Genomic DNA, 23527 nt, shown 5'->3' on the forward strand with positions numbered 1-23527 from the left:
AGACCACTGTTCACTGTACTGCCTGTGGAATGTCAGAACAAAGCAAGGAGCTGATGGGCACTCTCACTACACTGTGAAACACAACTGAAAGAAGAGCCACACCCTAGTGCATCCCTGCCATTCCCTGTACTTCATGCAAATGGCAAAAAGAAATAGAATTTATAACTTTACTTTGTTCTTTCATCCTTGTTTAGTAAGTAGTCCAATTCATTAATCCAGCAGCTAGCTGGCATTCTTTAAGGCTTGATTTTTCCCAGTTCTTCTTACAATCCCAGATACACCCCACTCCTCATATACAAACATACAGATCTGTCTAGCTAGATATTATTTCTCCTCTTGTTTCTGTTCCAATGATGAAAATCAAAATAGTTTTCATTCTTATTTCCAATTCTGATGATGAGAAAGAAAAAATATTAATATTTTTAAAAATAGCAAGAACAAAAAAAATGCCTTCTTCCACAGAGGAGAAAGTGAGCTGGTTACTGTTAATGGTAGGTGCTTTTTATGTCAAACAAATTAACCGCTCTTCAAAATGACAGTGGTGTGTCAGCCTCATCATCTCCATCCTCAGCTCCAGTTATATATCTCAAGGGAGTGCATCTCAGAACACATTACTAAAGCACAGGTGTGTTAAACCACAAAAATTTATACTCAGGATGCCTTCAAAACCTGACTGTGACCCACGGGGCCAGGGGAATGCAGGAGTTTGGTTGCTGAGCCAGTCACTGCCAAGCTGCCTCAGCACAATGTTCCCTGGAAATAAAGCCTGCTAGGGGGTTGAAGGATTCAGCATTGTGTGTACTTTTTAATGGACTTTTCTTGTGCTCAAAACACTATTGCTTACTTAAAAAGGGATGTTATGCCACCCAGAAAGCATCATTTGCTGCCCAGTTCTCTCAGCTACCACATCAGTGAAGAGAACAGAAGATAAAGACTTTTCTTGCCCCGTAGCTACCAGCTAATGGTGGTTTTTACTTTCCCATGGAGTAAATGTCACCCTCTGGAACACCCCTGTCACTCCAGTGCCTTTCACATAGTTGCATGACTTTAGCTGAGAGCATGTTTTGGCCACAGGGGTTTTGATGACAATGGGAATGTGAATTAGTTTGTCCAGTCAGAACGACAGTTCAGGAGATATAAAAGCCTTGGAATCCATGAGGTCCATATATCCACAGTTAAAATATGTTAATGGCCGGCAGCACTAAAGTTCATAGAGTTAATTTCCGACAGAACTTGGAGGAAAAGGCTTCAGAATTTTGTCATTTTCTCCTGACAACAGCTACTTATTGTTACATTTGCTTTTGTTGAGCCTGGACCGTTATTTATACTTAGTATAAAATACTCAGAGTTTATCCTAAGCAATGGGGTGGTTCAGGCTAATGATGGTTTCCCAGGACTGGGATCCATGCCCTTTGCATTTCAGCTCTCAGAGCAGCCAAATGCTAAGCCATAGAATTGTTTTCTTCCTCTGAAGCAGCAGCTGGTCCCTTGGAAGACACCATAAGCATCTCTGCCGAAATCTGTGTAATTGCATATGTCAGCACGGTCTGTTCTTAGTGGATCCTCTCCCAGACAAAACACTGTTTTCTCAAGCTGGCTTTGAAGACTGTATGTGTTTAAAAATAGATTCAGGAAGACACACACATATATTTTGCTATAAACTGTGTACAATGTGTACTGTGTACAGAATATTAATTCCTCAATATGTGATTTTGTGAGATCGCCTCATTGGCATCGTTACTGCTACACACAGAGCTGGTCTGTGTGCAAATATGATTGTAGACCCAAGGTTTTAGCTTGGCAACATCATAAAACAATTTAGATTTCAACATATTGCTGTGTAACAAATGTGTTTTAAGATAAAACTTTAATATGCTGTAAGTGGCTCTGTTACTCTTTTCTGATCATGCTTTGTCTAGCTAGAGAGCTAATTAGCAGAATCTGGTGACCTGAATGTCAGAACCTCTGATATTTCAGAAAGAACCAAAATCCTTAATTCAACAGTCAACATACTGTAGAGAGATTTGCTGTACTCTCCTGCCTCTCTTTTATGACTCACAAAGCTGAACTTTGGGTGGGGACAAAGAGAGGGGCTTTTTTTGGCCAAAAAAGCCTAGAAATCTCATTTATAAGCTTGATGAACTGCAAACAGCTCAGTGGCATTTAATTATTGCTCTAGCTTAGGCATACCTGCCTACAGATACCAAAGACAAGGTGCACAGTCTTCAAAAGTTTTCATGCCAATAAATCCTACTATGTCAGGAGGATCCTTATCATCACTGTGGTGCTACTGAGACACAGAGCAGCAGCTCCACAGAGGAGGACTGGAGCAAAGCAGAGAAATAAACCACAACTCCTGAGTCACAAGCAGGATCCCCACCACCTAAGCAATCCTTCTGTTCAGCTGAGGGATGCTTCAATGCCATAAACCTCTTGCCTCTGTCAGGCACCAGGGGAGTCATTATTTCAGGGGCTTTGTAATGGACGGCAGAATCCCTTACCTCCCAACCCCCAAGGACCTATAGAGATGAAGCTGACAGTGACTTGAGGCTGTTAACAGCTGATTTCATGGAGCTGATGATACTGACTCACTGGCACTAATCAGGTGAGATTAACAGGACAGCATGGACATGGAGACAGACTCAGCACATTAAATATTCTCACTTCAAAAGCTTTCTAGTTGTAACAGCTGCCTGCCACAGCCCAACCTCTCCCCTCTTCTGGGGCAAGACAGAGTGGTTAAGGCTCTAAGGGCTGTCAATCTTGAACCATACAGCACCAGAGGGAAAAAAAAAACAACAAACCAAAACACTTAAAAAATAAGATCTGGTTCAAAATGAATTGTGTAATAAACCAACAGGTACCAAAGTAAATCCATCATATAAACAAGTAGAGAGCATTTTCACTGCTTCCACAAGGAGTCTGGACTCCTGGCATGAGCTAATTTCTGCGTGAGTGACCACAAAATAAAGCCTTTAGGTAACATAGTGATAGGTACTCAAAAAATGATATATGGAGAAATAAGACTAGCTCCACTTTATGTACAAGAACATTACACTTTTGATCACATACTTAATGGTGAAGCAGTTGCAGAACTTGCAAATCACAAGCTCTGGCATTGTTTGCAAAGCTCCTGCATAAATAGGGGTATTTAACATCTCTAGGCAGGTGCTTCTCTCCTAAACTGTCCTGTGAGTCTGAAGCAAGGAATCGTTCCCCAGCATTCACTGTCATCTACACTGGAGAACTGCAGTGCCTTTTTCTCTTGTTTTTCCCTATGGTTCCTTGCAGCAGTTACTGTGCTGGGGTCAGTGATCACTGTGCCCAGTGTTATTGAATGAAGTCCTAAGTCACTCATCTGCTTTTTTTGTCTGGAAGAGGAAAGAACCTTCCTCAGCTTCGGTCTGTTTCAGCTGTCATCCCTTCTGCCTGTCTTACACTACTTCTACTGCACATTAGACAAAGCCTACCTGGCTGTTGCTAGGAAAATTAGGTCTTTTATTGTTTTAACACTAATTATAGAGAGTTCAAGATAAGGTTTATGTTAGAAAAGTAGGGGAAAGGAATGGTTTGAACTTTACTTTCATTATAATTACAGAGGAAACTATGAAAAGGTAAAAAATAACTCACTGAAGTGCTTTCCTTGAGCAAACTAACAAGAAAAGGGCATTCTCACGGAGATGGAGCTCATGGTATATTATTGTAGCAGCATTGTTCTTACTGTGTGCCCGGACACATGGGGTCTGTTCCTACTGCATTTTACATGTGGGCAGAAATGGGCAGGATGAGGCCCTTTGATGCCCTCCTTCTCAATTGAGGGCCTTTGTGTTACAAAAACGTAGGGTGAAATAGTCCATGCTGTAACTCCATGGAAGCCATCTGAATTACTGCAGAGAGTAATGTGAGTAATCTGAACCACCAGGAATTTCTGTGCAACTTGCAAAGGACATGAAAATATGACTAATCTAAGAGTGAATTCTTTGAGCAGCTGGCTCCCTTTCATTTATACACTAGGAAGAGAAACATTGGGACTAAGAAGCTCTCCTCATATTGTCCTCACTTTTTGCATGATGTTTATGACCACTACAGCGATTTTGGAATTTTTCATGTGAAATCACTATGGTTCACACTTTTAAAGGCACTTTTGTAGGGAGGAAAAAGGGCTTCATGGACCTTGGAGATTCTAAGCAACTGTAAAGATTGATTCTCCCAAAGCCTCTCAGGTTAGATCTCACTCTGTAATACAACCATCTCAAGGAGCTCCCTCCATCACTGGTACTGCTCTAGCTCTTTATTTCCCTCTTCCTATGGCTACCTATGGTCAGTAGGGAGCAAGTGAAACCCACTGTAACAGACCAGCAAAACTTCAGCAGTGCTTATAGTTCCTGACAGGACAGATCAGCAATGTCCCTGCCATGGTACCACTAACTGCTTAAATCTTTTCTTTGCTTTTTTTGCTCACATGAGGCCCCATAGTTCAACACACCAGCAAGGTTTACCCCACCATGCCTGCAGCTTCTTTATCTCTCAGTGCACTGCCCATCATCATGGGGTAGCTAAATAATTTATGCATAAAGTCTATCATTTCCAGTACTTCTTTCTTTTTAGCTTTACATCCTTATTTAGCTGTGGTTTGAAGGAAAAGCAGGACACTGGCAGAGAAGTCCTACAAGGGAGTCTGAGGCAGACCACCACTGAAGTTATTGAGACTCTAGTGAAGATAAGGAGTTTCAGGAAGTACATAAGGCAGGCTGAGGCTGGAAAAGGATGTATTACTCCACCTTGTTAGCAGATAAGGAAGCAAAATTCCAAGGGGAATGAGTGATTTACCCACAGGAAATCAGCAAGAGATATGGAAATTAATGCTGAGAAGCATTTCAGAACTTTAATCATAAAGCCAATCTCTACACTCAAACACCAACAGCATTAAAAATTCCTTTGCAATAATGGAATAAGAGGTTTACAGTAACTTTTCCATCAACCATGGCTGCTCAGTACTACAACTGATGTCCAACTGTAGGGACCAGCAACTGGAGAGACCAGGGATTGGAGCTGACCTGAGCAAGTTTACCTGTGAGATTCCTTTGAGGATCAAGTCCTGCTAGGGTCAGGAAATGCAAAGTCAAAAAAGTAAATAGGTGTATTTACTGCTAATTAGGTAGGCTTTTAAAAATGGGGATTGAAATATTCTCTTGTGGGGAAGCTACTAAGCTTTTAGGCTGAGGGAATAAATGGCTTAGGATAGGAAAGATTCACTCGCCTACAAATAAAATATTTGTACATCATGATCTATTTTACCATCTCTAAGTAGTATTTATATCAATGTCACATCTAGGTAGGTGCCCAGAGAAGCACATTTGCTATAGAAACATAACAGTCTGGGCCAAAGTCTTTTCTTTAAACTAGCTTCAATTCATTGTGTCTTAAGTGAAAATGATGGTGTCACAGCAGTGATCAAAGAATTGTCTCTTTAATTGTGTATTAAATAATTAGCTATTAAACAGAAATAAAAGGTTAAGAATGCAACACTTAGTTCTGCCCAAAAGAATATGAATATGCCTCCAACTACAAAGAAACAATAAAGGCAAAATTAGCAGTGAGAAGAAGTTTAAGATTAGGCAATCACATCCAAAATGCCTGACAGCTTTTATTAGAGGGTTTAGCAGTACAACCTACATAGAAAAAGCAACACAGATTTGGAAGCAAAGTCAATATTGACTTTACCAAAGGGGCTTGTAAAGACAATATGCATTCTTATGAAAAAATATAGGCACATAAACCCTATACTAAATCTTAACTTAGCTAATTAATTGTTATGGAGTCAATCTTGCATAAATTTCCAGTTACAAAATTATGCCTAAACAGCACTGAGTCTGAGAGCACCTCTCAGTAATTTGTGACTGCAATCCATTGTAAGGATGCTGTGATTTTCTCATAAAAACACACCACTCCCATTTTATATAACCAGGATAAGGCAAGAAGAACTTAGTGAAGGCCACATTCCGACCTCTTTGTTTGTTCATTAAATCAATATATTAGAGTTGATTACCAGATCTGGGAAGGAGTCCCAGAAGCATTCTCTTCTCTCAGTGATTTGATACCTAAATAATTTCACAGAGCAGTCAAACAAAGCCCTGATTTATACCCAACTTAGTCACTACAAAAAACCAAAAAAAACACCCAAAAACAAAAACAAAACAAAAAACAAAAAAAAAACCCCAAAACAAACAAATAAAAAAAGAATAGCAAAATTTACCAAGATAATCTGTTCCTTTGACAATTAAATTAGTCATAAATGAAGATATTAATTCACGTTCCTTCTAGTAAGGACTTTTAAGGAAATTTGATTTCCAGAAAAAAAAAATGTGATTATTTTTTTCCTCATCTAAAATTATACAAAAGGAACTCTGTTGTGCCTACAAATAATAGTGAGCTGAAAGCTGAAAGCCAAGCAGTGGTGTCAGAAGTCAGGCACTCAATGTCTTGATGAAGTCACATTAACACTACTTCCATCTCAATGTCACAGGGAGAGAACTAGTTGAACATATTATTTAAAGAGAAAAGCAAAACACAACATTGTTTAAAAGTTCCCAACCCTTGATTTAAGGATTTTTGCAATACGGTTGTTATTTTCTATTCTCTGTCATGATCCTCCAGACTTTGGCACAGTTCAGTATCTTTACTTGCAAGAAATTCCTGGCTGGAAAGCAGAAGATTCAGTCAAAAGCATGAAGGAAACCTTGCTGTACACTGTTACAATATACTGTATTATTGCTGTTGAATAATGGATGCAGAAAAGCCACAAAAGACCAAAGATCTCTGTGTGGGGACATTTCCCAGCTGGGATGCACCAGGCAGCACATGCTTTCTCGTCAGCATGGATGGCCAGCAGAGGAAGACAAGGACTTCTCTCTCAGCATCCCTGACCCTCTCTCCGTATGGAAACCACCAGCACAAATGACTCTGAGTCAGTCTGTGGAAACATTCTAACCCTGCACAACCTCTGGAGACCAAACATCACACAGTGGAAGCCCCATTGACCCCTCAGGTCTGTGCCTTACCTTGATGACATCTTCATCGGCCGATTTGCACTCAGCGGACTCCGAAACATCAACCACGGACCCATCCTCCTCCACAGCAACCACCTTGACTGGAACAGACACCGTTTTGCCCGTCAGAATGGCCGTGTTAAGGACCTCAGTGTCCTGTATGCACACACACACAGATGAGGGATGAGCATTAGGGAAGCATAAATCCATAAGAAGGCTACAGGGGACGGAGGGAGGAACCAAACCCCTGCCAGGGATGTAGCAGCAATCACACCCTTCCTTGCACACACTCTTCGACCTCCCTGCAGGCAGTGGTTCAACAAATTTCTAAACCAAAACTTGCATCTTGAACCATGGGCATTTTCTCTTTTTGAGCATGTCTGACTGTTGTGGCAATGAAAACTGTAACACAGTCATGTGCTAAGGCAGAACCCCAGCTCTATTCATTTACGATTTCCAAGGGTTGTCTGTGACCCTTCCCATCCCTTTGTCCCAAATCATGCTAGAGATTTGGTACTCATTACCAAGTATTACAGTAACAGCTTTTCTTCCTCACTGCTTCAGCTAACAGTGCTGGGAGCTGACTATTTTCCCTTTTTCAGGTCATAAATACATGGTGAGAAAACCTGATTATGAGACACGGTATTGCAAACCAAGAAATGCCATCTACGTGCATTTTTTTATATCTTTCCCCATCAAAATCCCACCTAGAGATGTCTTACCACATTTATCTCTAATCCTGACAAATTCACAGAACTGACACTCTAATGACTCCATTAACACAGCCTTCCTCTGTGTCTCAGTATGGTTGCAGCTTGATTAATTACTCCAAATGAGCTGCTACAGAGGTGCCTGCCTTGCATTAACAGATATGCAGGAGGCAGGGGAGCAGCCTCCAAAGGCCTGCAGAGCAGCTTGACTCTGCTTCAGCCCACTGCAGGCCCAAATCCTGCCATCGATATGGGGCAAGGAATGATATGGCCTTTCCCAGGGATTCAGTTCAGACTTCTCAGAAAAGCCTGTGATAGGAAATACTGCTTTGAATCAATCTGCTTTTCATTTTTCAACTTCAATAAAACTAATTGCTTTGCCAGTTGGGGAAAAAAAAAAAGAAAAGTTGGTTCCAACTAATCTAACTTTAAATTCCATTATTAGAATTGGTGGAAGGAGAAATGGATTTCAGTGAAAAATTTGATGGCAGCTTGCATAGGGAGATATATTCACTATCATTTGCTTCTGTCTGCTAGCTAGATTGATAGAAAATAATGGGCATTGACCACAAGCTGGAGAAGACCAATAAATACTTGCAACTAAGATGTATTATTATTCAATATTCGGAAACTTCTACCAAAAGCACCCTGAATTAATTAAGTTGAAGTACTAATAACACTGGTGCCAAGCTAACTGATATAGTCTACTGGAGCTTTATGGGCAGTCATGTTCCAGAAAAGCCTTTAAGCTTGTACTCAAGTCCATTTCTGTTCAGAACAGCACTAAAAGTATGTGCTCAACTTGACACTTAAACTTCAATGTGATTTAAGCATGTGTTTAAGTGTTGTCCTGAATAGAGATGCTTTGCTGAATAATACCTCAGGAAATAAATATACTGTCTTTGTTCTATTCTCTGGAAGGCACAAACCAGATGTTTTACACAGTAAATGACTGTCTAGTGTTTGTTTATGCTGAATGGGCTTATTTATAACCAGCTGCCATCCATGAGGTGGGAACACTGGGAGAGAGAGAAGGATGTGATGAACATGAAGCGTGAAAGAGCAACTGTACAACTTCTACAAAGATTGAGGTTTGAACAAAACTGAGATGTTGGAGAAGAGGTAATTAAATTTCACCAAACCAACAGCAAATAAGGCCCAAACTATCAATCCAATATAATCATATGCCAGATATACAGTGAAGACACAGTTGTCTTGTTTCAAAATGCTCCCCAAACCAGTTTGCCAGCACAGTATTTCTAAACCTTTTTTTCAACATCAGTCTCTTCAGTGCATCAGGGGATACAGTATTTTAGCCAATGTATAAACAGTGATCACAGAACTAATTCTACTTCCAAACCCCCTCTTTACTTGCACTTGTATGAAATTACAGTCTCATTCAAAGCCCCACTGAGTCACAGATGAAAGGCTTATCATTTTGACTTCAGTGGACTTGGAATCAGTTTCTCAACAGGCCACTACTAATTTTTTCTTTGGTTCTTGCTCTGTTCACTGTATCACCTCCTCATGTTGACCCCTCCTGTGTGTGACAAAGGATAAACAAAACCTCCATCTTCCTTTTAACTCTAAGTGCTACTCAGACTTAGATCCTCTGAAGGATAACAAAAGGTTTACAAAGACATTTGCTTTCATTTCCTAAATTCCCTGTGAAGATGAGCATGAGAGAAAAGGTCTTAGAAGAGACACCTCAGGACCCCACTGTTTTTGGGTGCTCTGAAATTGGCTCATCCTAATCTGGAGACAAGCTCTATCCTGAGCCCTCCCTCCTTCCTGGTGTGTACAGGGACTCACCCTGCTAATTACCTGGTGCTGCTGCACAAAACTTGCACTTCTCTGGTAAGCAATTCTACTATATAAATCAATATTCCAAATACCTGATGCCTGAGCTGAGTGTTACACAAGTATAATAGGCTGTGTAAAGACCTTTTTAAAAGATGGCTATTTATAGACTGAAAAAAATATTACCTGTGAGGAAGAAATATGAAGGCAGAACTGAACTAATTGACTGTCCTTTAGATTCAGAACCAGACTATTTTTTTCATTGTCTTTTCAGCAAGTAGCACTTCATCTAGATCCTATTAGGCTTACTTCATATTTTCATGGTAGGGTTTACTGCATTAAAAAATGTTGCTGAAGTTAAGTTACCTGTGATGGTTGTTTTTAACAGCATCTGAAATGTAGAGAGGGGCAATAATGGTGATTTACACAGGCCAAGTGCTCCAACGTGACACAGCATCAGTGAAATAGCTGGAACAGCACCCAGGGATCACCAGCACAACTGCTGACACTGCAAGGTTCCAGGTGAACACCAGGAATCTCTTCCTCTTTCTTTTGTCAAAGGTTTCAGTTGCAAGATTTTAACCAAAACCTTCAATGAAAGCAGCCCAGGTGGAAGCTGCACATTCACATTGCAGGCTCTATCCCAGAATAATACTTCTGTGTGTGTTTATCTCCAGCTCCTTCTCAGTACCTGAATGCATTAGCACTTCAGCAGAGCTCTTCTTAATTACAACTGTAACCTGCTAATAGCATTTCTTTGTTGTCTGAAGGAATCTACTCCTTATCCAGCCTAGGCTAAATTAAAATTTAATACAACATCAGGTCGCAACAGAACTAGGAAGAAAATGACAGCTGTTTAATTAAAATCTAAAGCTGATTAGATGGCACTACTGAGAGAAATACTCAAGAGAAAGAGCAGAAAACTACTGAAACTCAAGGCCAGGATAATGGCTTTATTTAAATATGAATAAATCCTGTGCACAGCCATAGTAAATATTTGACAAGTCATTGCCTTGGACAAATGGGGGGGCAATGTGAATGGGGGATGTGTTAAGAGCCACAATAGAGCTGTGATGCTATTTTGTCTGTGTGTGATCAGAAACCAGGACTACTGAGGAATGACTACAATAGGTAGACACAAACCAACTGAGAATATTCAGGCACAGAGTTCACAATAATTTGCCTTTAAACACCACCACACTGACCTAAATCCTCTTTAGGCATCTGACTCTAGCTTATCCAGCTACTGTGAGACAACATGACACAGTTATTTCCCCCTTTTGGCTGAAAAATAAAGACACAGATTATGTGTCTCACAAGAAACCATTTCAGGATCCAGGAGCTGGACACAGATTATCTAGACCCCAGCTCAGAGCTGCCAGTGCATCTTTCCTGCTCCTCTGGGAGCAGACAGCATCTTTTCCATGAAGTCTGGCAGGGCACAGGAGTCCCACGCTGACCCAGTTTACTGTGACAGATATCATCCTTGTGATTAATGCACAAGCTGGGTGTGGGTTTTTTTAGAGGTTAACAAAATATGCTACAGTATAGTAAACCCAATAAACACTCCATAGTAAATCAGGAGGGAAACCTAAAGCCAACCTTTTTCCACTGACAAATGCTACAGCTAAATGCCTTTTGGCATTTAGTGGAAATGACTGTCTTTAGTGAAGAAGGCACAGAGCTGAAACATTTGTCTGCAGAATTTCATTCCTTCATTATTACTTTTTTCCCCAGAGTGTACCACATGAAAACACATTTGTAATATTAGAAAGAATCTTTAGGAACCCATTCTCCTGCCTGGAAACAACATCTCTTAGAAAATGGAAATTACAGGGCAGATTGTGACGTGTGGGCTGGGCTAGAGAAGGTTTTTTTATTTGATAAATTATTCACCACATTTTTCTTCCGATTAGGCAAGGCAATACAAATCCATTAAGCAAGCTTAATATATAAATTAGATGCTTTGCTGAAATTATTATAATCCAAAGCAATTCTGTACTTTTCCCCCCCCCCTCATAGCTGAATACCATTTTAGGTTTCCAATATATGATAATGCTTTCCAATACATGTTAATGAAGCCTGGTTGCTAGAAAGCTGTTTCTGTTTTCCACTCTTATATCAGGTAAGATACACCATTTTGTCACCCAATGGTGAGAATGAACAACTGGGATTATATTTTTATGAAACAGTCCAAAACATGAACAAGTTTGCAAAGAATTCATGTTGCTCTTTGACTCTTTTTCCTCCCTACATTCATACAGCCAGCCCACTGCATGGACCTGGCTGTGGGCATCAAGTATTTAGCAAGTTTTCAGGTGTCAGTGAGGCTGAAGTGTAACCATGCACCAGTCCTGCCCTGCCCACCACGGGCAATGCTGAAAGGGCATCCCCTCTCCCCTCCAACCTTCCTCTGTCTCCAGCTGTCTCCCCATTTCAGTTTCTTATCCAGCCTCTGATAGTTAGGAGTGATCAGTTGTGACAGATGGTAAATCACAAATACTGCAGGCTGTTGTGTCAAAGTTAAAGGTCATTCATTACCTCCTTTGTTTACCTGCATAATAGCTTTACTTCATATGGGAATCCCAAAGGAAGACCAGGCAGGTGCATCTGTTCTGCAGGAGAAATTAATTAATCTAGAGTGAACCATACAAAGAGGTTCTTAATCACCACTTCTCACAGAACAATGTGAGCAGCAACCATCAGCCTAATTGAATATTATTCTAGATGAATATTACACTGTGCTGCAAAACCAAGTTGCTATAGCACAAATAATCATGATACAGTGACTCCAAAGTGCAATCTTATTTCACAGTTTGTATTTTTTGGTCACAAATACACTGAAGGAAGCTCTCACCTTAGCAGAATGTACCTGGCATGTGCCATCAGCCAGAGTGGTAATTCTGTCATTGGAGTTCATGGAAACTGAAACTGAGATTTATTCCATTTCTATGCTTTTTTTTATGAAGGAAATTTAGCTCATTTTGAGGTTTATGAAGGATGAATAGGCGAAACCTGCTGCTGAAGGTGAAACCTGATTAGACACACAGATACTGGCATATCTATGACCTGAGGCATTTTTATTTTATTTTTTATAACACAGAACAGATCTGCCCCCATTAAGCAAAGGTTCAGAACACAGCCTGGTGCACTTGGCAGAAGTAATTGCAACCTGTCAAGCAGTCTCCACTGTCTCAGCTAAGTACCAGTGCCTTCTGCATGAGCAAAAGACCTGAGATTGGGCTCATGCTATTCCACTTTATCCCATTATGTCTCAGTAGAGTTTATTCTCCAAACCTGCTGTGTTAAACATCATGACACCATTGCCCTGAAGTACATGCTCAAGGTAGAATAAAAGGGAAATTATTACAGCTGGAGAGCAACTATCACGCATCTGATTTTAGTTGTCTGCACAGAGAAGAGTGGCACCAAGAGCTCCCACCTTGTGTTTCATACACATCAAAAAATACAGGACCTGAAGTTGCCCTAAAAAAATGGTAAATCCTGCTTGCCATTCACACTGGAATTTAAACTATGTTTAGAGACCTGCATAGTACCTGAGGATTCATCTGCCAGGCTTGTGCAGTTCTTCTTAATAAAAAGGGATTGGTAACCGCTCCTAAGCATATTTAGAATTTCACAGTTCATTTAATTCCAGAAAAACACAATCATGTTCTAATAAAATTGTGGGTCATCTCCAACTGAAATAAAAAATATCTCCCTGAATTCAGGAGGCTGCAAAATGGGCAGAGCTGTCTGCTCAAGAGCAATGACAGGAGCCTCGGAACAAACTGAGAAACTAATGATTGTTTTCAAATAGCCAGGAAATAATAGTATGAACACTCCTTAAAGGCACTGGTTTTTCCACAGAAAGCTCTAGGGAGGCTGTGCTTTGCCTAATTTATGGAATGTAACTACTGGATTCACTTTGAGTACCAATAGCAATCAAAGTTACAATTTTCTAGCTCTGTATCTTTGTCCCACAGGCTTAATAATATTGAACAACATTGCAGGTAGCCTGTCAGAAGAATTTCTTTCAGATATTTTGCTAATTCCTGTCCTAGTCATCACAATTTCTTTTGGAGCTGGCTGGAAGGAGAGTTTTCTGTGCCATCAGTGCAACCAACTGGCTTAAAAAGGCTTCAGTTTCACAAGTGCAAAACTCCAGACAGAAACATGAGTTTGTTCATCACGTGAGTTTACTGCCACAATCTCTGTACTTATGTGTGTACCATGAGTGCTACCTGGGCAGAAATCCATGTCCTTCTGTAACAACAGCTGCTTAATGCTATAGAAGAATGAACAAATTAATTACAGCTTGTCTACAAGGCTTCCCAACATCCTGCAGGAGCACCCTCTCAGGGAGGGAGAGTGGGGTCACCTGGAGCTTCAGATGCTGTGACTTGCTTCTTTAAGCCTCTCACAGAATGGCTACAGGTTAAGAATACCCATTTAGGAGCAGAAAAGGCTACATGGGAAAGCAACTGTGACATCATGCAAAGTCCTCTGAAATCCCCTGAGGGAAAAGGGCTTTCAAGCAATCGCTCCTCCGGGAGTTCAGAACTGGATTTTATGTCCTCCTACAGTACAGTTCAAACACTGGTGTAAGCACAGAGCTCATCATGTACCAAGTGAAGTCAATAAAGCTGTTTGTTCTGGGCAGAACTAGATGCACAATCTAACTGACTGTAGCTGAGAAGCACATTATGGAGTTTAAAATGGAATAGAGATCAGGAGATGTCCATTGTTCTGCAAAAGGGCGATATTATTTTCAAAGACCATGGGTCTGGCAGGAAAACCCCCTGCCTTACCCAAAAAAGGATTATTTTTTTTCCTTTAAGATGGTCTGTCTTATCTGTCAGGGCCAGACTGCTGTACTTACTTATTTTACCTACTCTCAGAGGTAAAACACACACACACACTGCTGCAGGACTGGCTTTCCAAGACTACAGAGGATTTGGAGACAGCTTTTTTCCCCCAGCCTGCTCTGCCTCAGAAAGGAAGTTCTCCCCTCAAGGGCCTGCACCTAGGCATTCATTCCCTGGCAGTTTCTGTCTTTGTACAGCCTAAGTGACACACTGGAAGTTTTATCTCTCTCCCTTGTATTAAAGGGCTCAGATTTAGAGTTTAGACTTGATATCTAGAATTAGGGGAGAGAAACTCTGTCCCTTCTTGTTTTCAGAATTAAAAAAACCAGTAGCTATCCATTCCTGTTAGCTCCTTTACTCCTTGGAGTTAGCAGTACTCCACGATTTTTACTAAACTGTATGTTTCCTCCAGTGCCATTGACTTCACAGATGATATAACCACACCTTTTATCTACTTCACTTCATGAAGCTGCCTGCTGCTGGATTTGAGGCAGTGAAAATAAAAAGAAAGTATCTGGCAGACCAGGCATCAGCCTTTACTATCTTTGCACACTCAGAACTTCCTGGTCCTTCAATTCTCTGATTTTGGGAGCATCCATCAACAATATTGCTCATCCTCACTCTGCCACTCACCTGAACAAAGTTTTGCCTTTCAAGTCTTCAACATTTAGTTTCTTCTACAGAAGATGTCACCTGTCTGTGTTTAGAACTGCTTGGAAACTTTTTGGACAGCAAGTAAAAAAAATTTCTTAACAAAAATTAAAAAGCATAAAAAAGACACCTTTGAGAATATTTTACTTTAAAAAAAGCTAAAATTAAAAATTGTGAATTTTTACAACTAAGAATATTGATTTGAGGTGAGGCTTTGAGAGTCTTCTGATTGATCTAAGGATTAATGGAGCTTTTTTTTTTTCTTTCTTCCTTTGCTTCTTGGCTTGAATTTTGGTCTTCATTTTAATTTTTCAGTCTGTTCACCTATTCAGAAGTGTTGCTCTGTTCTGACATGTCCTTGTGTCTGATTGTTTCTTTTTTTGTTCATCTTTTATAAAGAACAACCCCTTTTTTATTTAAGTTCAGGATGAAATCCCATTTTTGTTTTCATGATCACATTTCTCAGTGAACAGTGCATTTATTTTCTGCAGACTAGGACAATCTCATCTGTGTTTAAAAAGCTGAGCCACTGCTTTCAGAACATCAGTAGTTTTAGAATCCAACAGCTCTTAGGAGACACAGTCCCTCAACCTAAAGAAAGTTTTAAGAACCAGAAAAGGCTGACTGGATTCTACTCTCAGCTAGACTGGTGCAAGAGGGAGTAATTATAATAAAGATCATCAAGTAACACAAATGCAAAACTCCTAAGAAATCAGGATCACACTATTTAATTTTTCATCTTTTCCCCTGCCTCTCTCTCATCTGTTCTAAAAATTACAAATTGAAAGCTTTATTTAAATGACTCCTTATAGTACCTTGTCTTTCCACAATACTTCAAAACCTGTTCTCAGCTCTGCCAAGGACAACAGAACAGTTATCTTCATTATACAGCTAAAATAACTGAGGCAGAAGAGATCCCACCAGGCCAGTGTTGGATGAAGAAACTGAATCCATATTCCCAAGGTCCTAGGTCCATGACTTTTCTGAGAGGCTATCTTCAGGCTGTTGGGTCTGTAGAGTTTAAATACCAATTCTCTCATCTTCCCTATTAAATGTTTTTTTTGGCATAACAAGTAAATGCCAAGCACACACCTTCTCAAACAATTTATTTGTTGGTTTACTGAAATTCAGCTGTGCAGCAAAACAAGTATCAGTGACTGTAAAGAAGGGCTACAAATAAAGCCACCAGTAACAGATGCATGGAAAGAAAAAAATACTGATACTTTTTCTAAAGGGAAAATGACAATTCCATACTTAGCTGTGTTGGTTTGGTCTGGGACAGAGTTAATTTTCTTCATAGTAGCTGGTATGGGGCTGTGGCTTGGATTTGTGCTGAAAACAAAGTTGATAATGCAGAAATGCTTTTGCTGTTGCTGAGCAGCACTTACTTACTTACCATCACACCAGCACATACCCTGATACCACAGGTAGCTGAATGCACTCAAGAAAAATCACAGAATACCTCTCAATATGAAACTATTGCTAACCAGCCCACTTAGAGACAGCTTCCAATGTCACCTCACTGGTGGTTTGAAATGCAGCAAGGCAGTAGGCAAGGGGGATGACACTGATGTTTCTCAAGAATAGAAATAGAAAGTGACAGTATTATTGGTTTCCAATAGAAATATTCTGTAAAGAGACATAGGTCTTCCACTTATTATTCTATGAACGTATGTACCTAAATCACAGCGTTTCTTCAAAAAAGAATTTTACTTATAGTTCCTTGTCCTTACACCTCAGTGCCAAGCTCAGTCCAAGCAGGGACTTCACAGACTCCAATATAGTCTGTAAACTTTTAAACCATTTTAAAACCACATGAAGTAGTGGCAGACTTGGTTTTCCATCTCAACCAAAGGCACTGAAGGACCAAAGAAAAAAGACATCTAACCTTTCTTCCAAAGTATTATCTTTATAATTAGTCTTTAGAAATCATTAAGGTATTATTCAAATTCAGACTATGATCTGTTTCTCCAGAAGCTGATACATTAAGAGGAATGGGAAAAATACTGATCTTCCAGAAAGGTGAACTAGAGGAAAGAAAGGAAAAAGAGAATTACCCAATTTGTGTTGAAGAACTCATAGGCAAGAACTGCCTTGGTGGAGGAAAACTTCTCCCATTTGCAGACATTTTACTTAACGTGAGAACACAAAATGACAGAGCCTGACTCAGCTGCAAAGAGGCATTAGATCACCACTGCTGGGCTTTTCAAATGGAATGAGTATTTGCTAGTCCCCTCCATTAAGGAAATCTATCTTCTTTAAAATTGGCTATGTTAACCATTCATTCTTTACTTTTGCTCTAAAAATGGGCTGATTTCCAAGTGATAATACATTTATTTCTGCTTTTGCAGTACCAATTTCAATTTGTTTACTGTTGTAAGGTGGGAAGATGTGGGAAAAAATCCGCGGAGGCTTAAAGGACGACACGCAGTCACCAATATGGTTAAAGTGAAGTCATTTATTAACAGTGGACACTCGCTTTATATAGAGCCTTTGTTTATATAACAATATCTTGCAGGTGGCTATATCTTGGACACAAATTCTGTTCTCTCAGAACTTCTGCTGGCTACCTCATTATCCTGTTATTCTTCTTTTCTACTGCCAGTTCCCTTATCTTTTTCCCATAGCTCATCTTTCAGTAACCTTGCAACTGGGTCTCAAGGCCCTTAGTTTACTCTAGCTAAAACTAAACGGTCAGGATTGCTCACATGTCTGTTTCCCAACAGTTTTCCAGACAGTTTCCCAACATATCCCCCTTTTTGTTTTTGAGCAATCCTGACTTACTTCATCATGTGAGATAACATGCTAATAATACATTACCATAAACAACATACTAATAATACGAAAGCATCAAAACCAATAATAACAAATATAATTGATAAACCTTGTCTAATTAAATCTCTAAGCTATCCCCATATCCTTAAGTGATTTAACCATTCATTTAACCCAATATATGCTACAGTTAATTTTTCATGTTATCTTAATCGTTTTTGGTTGTGAATTGACTCTGAATGATCAGATAAATTCATGCAAATACACTCCATCAAAGTCTTCACAAACATAACCTAAAAGCTAATAATAAAAAGTAAGTGGCAGCACGATATTATAAAACTGCATGTCTGACACTATCAACATCTTTTAGCATCTGTGTTAAAATACCAGAAGTTAAGTTCATCTACTTAGCAGTGCAACAGAATAGCACAATCAACAATCAACACATAGACAAGGGATCCCATAATCAACATATAAACGATCACATGAATTACAACATTAACAAGAACCTATTATCAATACAATATGAAAAGCACATTTCACACTGCAGTGGAAGGACTTAAATGCCTTTTTATTATGAGGAAGGTCTGGTGTCCACTGGTGCATAGAACCAAGAGGGCAGAGGAGGCTTATCTGACAAAAATTCGTCGGGGGGCCCCAAAAGCGTCCCCAGACCCCTCCCGGGTCACGGCACAGTGGAGTCCTGGTTTCCTCCATGGATGCCAAATTGAGGCTCAAAAAGGCCTAATAAAATTGTTTAGAGACAGAATTCCAAGCCTTTAAACAGCAAAGGCACACTCCTTCCCCCCCCCCCCCCCTCATTTCCCCCCCCCCCTTTTTTTTTTTTTTTTTTTTTTGCTGTGGTGTCTGCAGCAGGGCTCATTTTTTGAGCAGCAGCAGTGTCTGTGGGGGCAGAGACAGCAGCTGCAGCTGTAGCAGATACACTGGCAATGCTCAGCAGCCATATCTGAGTTATGCCCTTGTGTGAGGGGGAGCGAGAAGCGGCTGCGGAGGCAGGAGTGGGGGTGCTCTCTGTACCAGGAGCAGCTCTCACTCTCCAAACAGCAATTCTCGGCCTCCAAAAAGGCATACTCGTTCTCATAACTGTGGGGGTTTTTTTGTGGTTTTTTTGGTTTTTTGTTTTTTTGTTTTTTTTTTTACTCCTCACCAATATATGAGAAAAATTAACAACAACCACTAGAAGATTCAAAAATGAAATGCTATTGCTACTAAAATCTGGTGGAGTCAGCCTGAAACAAAATGAAGCGGTACAATCTCCCAAACCAAAACTCAAGTGTAATTACCAAGTTTTTTTTGTTGTTGTTGTTTTGGGTTTTTTGTTTGTTTGTTTGTTTTGTTTGTTTGGGTTTTTTTGTTTTTTTTGTTTTTTATCTCTGTATGAAACACCAGTGGACCATGCACCACAATATAAATCAATATTGAGAACCATATTGCAATGATGGTCCTTAAGCAGCTTTATCTGCTTCTAGCATTTGCTCAGAAGCTTCTAACAATTGGGCTGCTGTAGCACCTTTTGGGAGTAGTCCTAATGCATGTTTAGTTTGTTTCATTAGCATTGTCATATGCTGACATATAAAAAATTTTGTTTTCATCTCTTCTGTCAAATCGGGATGTGATATTACCACTGAATATAAGTGATCCACAAATTTTGGATATGGCTCTCCTCCCTCGTTTAATATTTGTAAAAGAGGGAGTTGCTTGTGCAGGATCATGCACAGTTTACAAAGCTTTATACGCCAATTCTTGTGAAAGTTGTAACACTTCAGTTTGAAACCATGCCTGCAAATCTGCACATACAAAAGGACAAGCACCAAGTAACATTTGTGCTTGCACTCTGTATAATGCATCGGTGTTCTGTCTAGGAATCACAGCTTCATTTTCACACAGCATTTGCCATTTATGATGAAATTGCAATTGTTGATTCCACCTTCCCCCCCTCCCCCCACTATCCCCTCTACCACCCTCCCCTCCCCATGTTGGATCTAGAAGAGGTGGAGCAGTGGGTGTTAAAGGGTTAAGGGAAGTAGGAGCAGGGATAGGGAACGGATCAGGGGATAAAAATGGATTAGTGCCCCTGGGTTGTTCAGGGTGTTCTCCGGAGCAAAAAACTAGGGTTTTTTCAGGGGTATACTCATCCTTGGTCTCCAGTTCTTTCAGTTTCTTCAGCAGTTCCCTGAGTTGCTTGTCTCCGAGTCCCAGTTCTTTCCTTGGTTGTTGCTCTATAGCAGGCACTGATGGTGTTGACAGGTGAAGCAGAGGATTAATTGATGGCAACTGTGGTCAAGAAGATAAATCAGGCATCGGAGGTGGAGAGGAAGGCAGCGGTGGCAGAGTGTTCGGGAGCCGTGGCAGGCAGGCAGGAGGGGGGGGTCTGCATTCCAAGGTTCCTCGCCTGTGTTCTCCGGCTTCTCTCCCTCTGGGTCCTCCGACGATTTTGGTGGTGTTTTCGGTCGCTTTTCGTTTTGCTTCTCAGTCCCATTTTTGCTTTTCATCTGACCCCCCAGGGTCAAATGGCACAGTTGGCTGAGCTTGAATCAGTATAGTCCCTTCAGGTGCTGGTAGGGGTATTTTAGGTGTCTCAAAAAACTGTTTAGAGGTCAAGTCCATATTTTGAGCATTCATCGGTATTGGTAGATCAGGTGTTAAGGCAGCAAACGCTGAGGCTGCTACTCTTTCACTTTTTGTTTCTTTTAAGGTTTCTCTAATCAATTTCCAGAGTGTCGCTACGCGTCGTGCCTCCTTATCTCCATCTCTAATTTTATTCCATAGGGCAGTACCTATGGCTTCCCAAGTAGGTAACTCAAAAACGGTACCCATCTAGGGGATCAAGTCTCCATCCCGTGTCCATTTCAGTAATTCATGTAAGGTCCTGCCTTCGTGTGATAAACCTCTCTTAGAAAGAATACATTGGAGGAGCTTAACTACTGCCTCTTCTTCTTTAGAGAGCGTAGACCCCATCTCCTCCCCAGCCGCTCACCTTTTTCTTGGCAAGATTCTTCAATTCTGAGGTACCTCTTTTGTTCCGTAGCCGGGCACCAGCTACGTAGACCGCCAGGGCAGCAGTCTCCTTTCGACTGGCTTCTCCGCTCCTGCCACACCGTTCCTTCGGTCGGCTTTCTCGCTACCCTCTCATCCCAGCTGTCTTCATTGCTCCTGGAAGCAACAGCGAGAGGGTCCCTGCTCGGGCGCCAAATGTGGGAAAAAATCCACGGAGGCTTAAAGGACGACACGCAGTCACCAATATGGTTAAAGTGAAGTCATTTATTAACAGTGGACACTCACTTTATATAGAGCCTTTGTTTATATAACAATATCTTGCAGGTGGCTATATCTTGGACACAAATTCTGTTCTCACAGAACTTCTGCTGGCTACCTCATTATCCTGTTATTCTTCTTTTCTACTGCCAGTTCCCTTATCTTTTTCCCATAGCTCATCTTTCAGTAACCTTGCAACTGGGTCTCAAGACCCTTAGTTTACTCTAGCTAAAACTAAACGGTCAGGATTGCTCACATGTCTGTTTTCTTCCAGACAGTTTCCCAACAGGAAGAAGCCATTTCTAAGGCTGGAGTCCATGTGCTGCAGCTGATGGGGGCTTCTTGCTGCATGGCAATTGCTCCCGCTACTTGGACAGATAAATCTAGGGGAAGATGTTTTTTCCAGAAGACACAGCTTAAGAAAAGACATTTTGACATTTTTGGCATTTTGACACCATTTTAGAAAAGGACTGACAAAGGAGGAAAAGGGTTGCACTTAAATGCCTTCATAAATGTAACACAGAATTCCATCCCAAAAATGCTTTCAGTTGAAAGCACCCTATACAATTACCACACAGAAAAAGGCATGCTCTCCACACCTTTCACTTTTTATACTTTTGACTCTTACCCTTTTGCTTCTACATTTTGAATATTCAGCCACATTCTCCCTCCCTGATGACATCTCACCTCCTCAGTGGTTGAAATGCACTCAAGTGGCACAGATGTGGACCAGTACTTCCCACGTTTTGTGTTTAAAGTGTCCCTCCAAAATGGAGGGTCTTACATAAATCTAATTATAAACTCTCCCACTTACACTACTGAATTTTAAAATTTTCTAGGCAACAGGAATGATCTAAAAATACATGAAGTGGATCTTGAAACATAAATAGTGTTTCAATACAACTTTGTTCCTTTGCTGTAATGCAACTTCATAATTTTCCAAAGCCCAAGAATCATTTCCAGAAGGAATCTTGCAAAAAAGAAGCAAAAGAGAGGTCCAATTTTTCACTCCGCATTCTCCTGTTTTACTGCAGGTTGGTTTTGAAAGACAAATGTTTGTTCTTTTCATGGCCAATACTATACAAAGTGGTCAATCAGTGCCCAACTTCTATAGTCTCAAGAGCACAACAAATATATCACACATACCTTTGTATTCCTTTTTCATTTTTGTTAAATGACATTGACATTTAACTAAGTGCCCACTATCCTAAATGTACCAGCACCTGGCATTTTCTGCTTTTCTTCCTTTTTTTTCATGAAGGAAACTGTACAAGTTGCTGTCCATTTTGATTTGGATTTTCCCTGCAGTAATGTTGGAGCTGAACTCTGGTCCATGTATCCAATGCAACCCAACAAAAGCTCTTACAGACAACAACCCAGAATAAGACTGAAGCCTTCTCATTAATGAAAAGCTGTGACAAGAGGGGAAGAGCTGATGTCCAAGTTTCCCAGCCAGGTAGTGCTGGGCTGTGACACTGATGAGGCTGAGAAACAGCAACAGCCTGAGCCAGAGTCAATCTTGGGGATGGGAAGCAGCAGCATTTCCACAGGCAGCCACCTACCAGTGCTGGCTCCAGGCAGCCACAGCTTGCAGCAGCTTCTCTCTCTGCAACACCACTTCTGTTTTCCTACCAGCCTCTCACCCCCTTTTCTTGGCCAAGAATCTCATAAACAGAGTTCCAATCTAAAAAGCCTTATTCCAGCTATTCAGTCCAGCAGGGAATAAATCTAGAATCTGGGAAATGTAGTGCAGAAGAACAGATTGTAGAATGTGTTAAGCAGAGATGTGTGTAACTACTGTAGTCTTTATTTCAGCAATTTTTATAATAACTCTTTGCACTTACTCTGCACGGTCTCCTGGGGAAAACCAAGCCAGAAACCCTACCTTTGACTAGGAAATTATTGACATGTAAGATGGACTGGGATTTGACATCTAAAGATTTTGCTATTTTTACATGTCCAGTGATATTTAGAAAGGTTGGAAATTATGTTTACATTTTATCTCTTCCTGGTCAAATGGATCACCAGAGGAATTTTCTGACAGTGGCTGTCTGCAAATCAGTGACAGCAAATATGCAGAAAATGTGCAAGGTTATAGAATTCTATTCATGAAATATAGCAAAGTGAATTCAGATGAGGTGGGAGCTTTGGCCATTTCATATGTGCAGGATTTTCAGATCCCAACACACCTGAAATATACCTCTCTCAAGGGCAAAGTTTCTGCTCAAAATTTTCTGATTTGCATTTCAACGATGACTAAAACTTCACACTTAGTATTTTGTTCACACGTCCACAAGAAATGGTATGAACATTATTATAAATTGAAAACAAAATACACAATGATTACTTGAGTAGATTAACCTCTGAAACACCTGGACAGCTGTTTCAACATCCTCTGTCT

The 23527-nt window shown here is 40.5% G+C and overlaps 1 protein-coding gene across 1 annotated transcript in view; it reads right to left on the bottom strand.

The window, feature by feature from the left end:
* TMEM132B (transmembrane protein 132B) overlaps positions 1-23527 on the bottom strand; it is a 217246-nt gene that overhangs the window by 25003 nt on the left and 168716 nt on the right. The window contains exon 5 of the mRNA XM_071763705.1: positions 7062-7205. Within this exon, the coding sequence (XP_071619806.1) occupies positions 7062-7205 (144 nt within the window). The remainder of the gene's footprint in view (positions 1-7061; positions 7206-23527) is intronic.

The sequence above is a fragment of the Heliangelus exortis genome, chromosome 19 (genome assembly GCF_036169615.1).
Source record: "Heliangelus exortis chromosome 19, bHelExo1.hap1, whole genome shotgun sequence".
NCBI lineage: Eukaryota > Metazoa > Chordata > Aves > Apodiformes > Trochilidae > Heliangelus > Heliangelus exortis.